General features: G+C 48.7%; 1 protein-coding gene across 1 annotated transcript in view; it reads right to left on the bottom strand.

Moving 5' to 3' along the window:
- ADD2 (adducin 2 (beta)) overlaps window positions 1-3,558 on the bottom strand; it is a 115,060-nt gene that overhangs the window by 29,275 nt on the left and 82,227 nt on the right. Inside the window, exons 5-6 of the mRNA XM_008577652.1 lie at window positions 1,732-1,883; window positions 1,210-1,290 (exon numbers count right to left, since the gene is read on the bottom strand). Of these exons, the coding sequence (XP_008575874.1) occupies window positions 1,210-1,290; window positions 1,732-1,883 (233 nt within the window). The remainder of the gene's footprint in view (window positions 1-1,209; window positions 1,291-1,731; window positions 1,884-3,558) is intronic.

The following is a 3,558-nucleotide window of genomic DNA, read 5'->3' as shown; positions in this document are numbered from 1 at the left end:
CTGTGCCACTTATCATCTGGTCCATATCCCCTCCTCAGCCTCACCTCCAGACACAAATACTCGAGCCAGACTTGGCCACATCCTGTCCTCCCACATGCATAGGGACCTTGCATGCATCTGGGCTTGGCACACACTGCTCTCCTGCCGAGAGCTCAGTTGCTCTGTCAAACCTCTCCCTGCCACCCTGGTCTAAATCTGCTTATCCTGTTGGCTTGTGAGGACTCCATTCTTGCACCATTGTTTCAGCCTTGAAGCCTCCTCTCTCTCCCCTCCACCTCCTACCGCTCCTGGCAGGGCTAGGAGCCGCTTCCTGAGGCTCGCAAGCTCTCTGCGTCTCTGTTGGAGCACTCTTTACTCTGACTTTTCATCGTGTTTACCTCACCTGTCTGCCCCGACCAGACCATGAACACCTTAGATGGAGACTGTGTTGTCCTTATCTCTGTGGTCCCAGTTCTCATTTGCAATCACCTCTGTGGGTCACTTACCCTCTCTGGGCACAAGTGTCCTCTTCTGCCTATAAAGTGGCCTTACTCATCCTCAAGGTTCTGTCTTTCCCAGATATTCTGTGACTCAGTCAGCCTGGACTTTCAACTGAGCAGCTGGACACTACACTTGAGCATGTCACAAGCCTGGCAGAGACACCCCCAGATGGTGTCCTCCTCTCCCAGGTGCACGGCACAGCAGCCGCGGCCCACACATCTGAGAAGGACTGGGCAGGACACAGCGCTTTCTACTGCTTTCCTCCTCCCACCCAGAAGCCTTTCCTGATCTAAGCCAATTTCTGGAAGTTTATTCCTGCTCCACCTAAAAGGAAGAGCACTGGAAGGAGACCTAGCAATTACCTCTAAAGGCTCTGGCACTAGATGAGTCTCACATTGCTTTGGATCTTGTTCTAATGTAGCCCCCCACCCAGGAAAGCCCCCAACTCCCAATCTTTGTGGCCCCACCCCAGGCCTAGCTATCCATGAGTCTGCTCAGAGGACTCCAGGCCCATCTCCTCTCCCTCTTCCTCCTCCTGCACTTGCTGCCTGCACTTCACACTTGGTCTCTTGGTCACATCATGCTCTGGGCACTCAGTTCTTTCCATGTGTCTTCTCTGCCCCACCAGATTGCAAGCTCCATGAGGGACAGGACAACAGTGGCTAATACGGAGATGACCCATCACTGTAGGAGCAGAGGGTGTGCTGTCATTTCAATAAGTGTACTCACCAGGCTGGATGCCGTGACTTCACTGCAAGAAACTCCCTTAGGGCTAATCAGGAAGTGGTCTTGCTCCTTACTGACTCTCAACTGGAGGAAAGACACACATTGTCAGGGACAAGGAAGGAGAGGAGACATTTACAAGGACATTGCTTGAATCCCCTCTTCGCCTGAATCCACTGCGCCCAAGTCTTCCTCCAATGAACCCTTATCTCTCCCCTCACCCATGAGTGATCAAGAGGACTCAGCCTTTATTTGGAGCTGGGGAAATGGAGCTACAAAAGGAATCTCACAATGATCAAGGATAGCTCTAGATATAGGATCTGGTAGTTCCTGGTCCCCATCCAAATAAGTGCCCACTGGGCAGGCTATTTCAGTGACCACAATGGTTAGAAATCTTGGGAAGGCCCACTGCATTTTGGTCAAAGGCTACCAGGCAGTGACATGGCCATGCCAAGGGTCAGGTGTTCTCCCTTTGGATTCTGTGGGGGCCCCATGCAGTCCCCCACCACTCCAAGGGGCTCTCCTCACCGTGACATAGGTGTCACTCAGTTGGGCCCAGCCATAGAGGTCCAGGAGCCGGTAGACGCTGCTGATCTTGCATCGCATGAGCCGCTCCCCCTTGGCCAGGTTCAGGGAGTCAGCAGTGTGGAGGTCATTGATAGGTGTCATCATGGAGAAGTCTGCAGGGGACAGGGTGGGACAGTGCAGTTCTCTGAGGGGCAGGGTCTCCCATCTGACCACCCCTTGCTTGCCCATGCCTCTCCAAATTCTCAGTGGCACTACACTGCACAAGACACTTGTCCAGGCAAGGGATTAAACACTCTTTGACCCTTCCTCAGGGGGAGATAGTCCATTGAATGGAAATTTGTACCCAGTAAAGTCCTCTGCTCATTCAGGTAAGAACAGCATTGCTTTTGGCCAAAAATCATGGCATGACTAAAGGCCACAGAGTAAAGAGCTCTTGGAATGCTAAGCTTCCCATAAATCCTATAAAGATGAACACTGAATGAAAACAAGAATAAATTTCTGAATGGAAATATGGGCATATTTCATGAGTTAGTTTTAGTGAAGAAGTTACTCGTCCTTAAACCTGCTATTATTGTGTTGTTCTAACTACACCATGTAATAGAACTTCTGTGATTTGGAAATAGGGCAAATAGAAAGCCAACTCAGCCAGGCAGTAACTTCTTGAGCTTTTATGATGACCCACAGAAGTCCACATGGCTGGGTTTGGCTGAGGGGCCTGAGGCCTCACACAGGGCACATCTGCTCCTCTCAGCATAAGCAGTGCCTTGGTTATATGATGGCTCTTTCTGGAATTTTTTTTTTTTTAAAGATGACCGGTAAGGGGATCTTAAACCTTGACTTGGTGTTGTCAGCACCACGCTCTCCAAAGTGAGCTAACTGGCCATCCCTATAGAGGGATCCAAACCCGTGGTCTTGGTGTTATCAGCACCACACTCTGCCACGTGAGCCATGGGCCAGCCCTTCTTTCTGGAATTTTGGAGCAATGTGGAAAGGATTTGGAAATGGGCCTAGAAGGTTTGATAGCCTTGTCCTCAAGGCACCCAAAGTGTTTGGGAGTTGACATCCAGTCTCTCCCGTTAACCATGATGACTTCCTCCTATGCCTTTGGAAGGCAGAAGAGGGCATGTGAGCACCAGTACATGGACTAGTCAATGTCTAGGAACCAATAAAAGAATCAGTAGAGCAGGATTCTGGCTTAAAATGATGTCTGGTTGGGAGCTTCCTGATACTGCCTTTCCCAGCTCCCCACTAAAAACTTTAATGGATTAAAGTGCTCTTCAGAAGCTTTCCTCATTTCTGTAAGTCTCTCTGCTACACAATGTGATGTATGTAGCAGGTTTGCCATTAGATAAAACAATGAGACAGTCTGTAAATGTGAGGGCAGATTGGGTGCTGTGGGCCAACATCCAGCAAGCACAGCACCTTGAAATCCCCCAGTGTGGAGTATACTATAAAACAAATGTATTTTACAGGGCCTGGTTTTCCAGAGCCCTGCAGTTTCAGGTTTAGCCTAACTTCTTAAAAGTACATATAAAAATGTTGACCTTGCAAAAGACAGGAAATTTTCCCCAGGCTAAAAGTCTCTGTTGTAAGATAAAGAATTGTAGCACAGCAAGGTTGCTGGCTCAAGGACAGACAAGTTACTGATTAATATGTACAGATACTGGGAAATTGCTGTGAGGAGAGAGAATGTTTGCTAAGATCAAGCTTTTGTTGGTGGATAGACTTAACCTCTTGCAAATTACACTATGGAATGTCACTTTGCTTGTTTTACTGAATTTTACCAGCCTCTATTGTTAAACTTGTTAAACTATTACCCCACCTATT

The sequence above is a fragment of the Galeopterus variegatus genome, unplaced genomic scaffold, assembly GCF_000696425.1.
Source record: "Galeopterus variegatus unplaced genomic scaffold, G_variegatus-3.0.2 Scaffold1558, whole genome shotgun sequence".
Lineage (NCBI taxonomy): Eukaryota > Metazoa > Chordata > Mammalia > Dermoptera > Cynocephalidae > Galeopterus > Galeopterus variegatus.
This window is presented reverse-complemented; position numbering and strand designations above follow the sequence as displayed.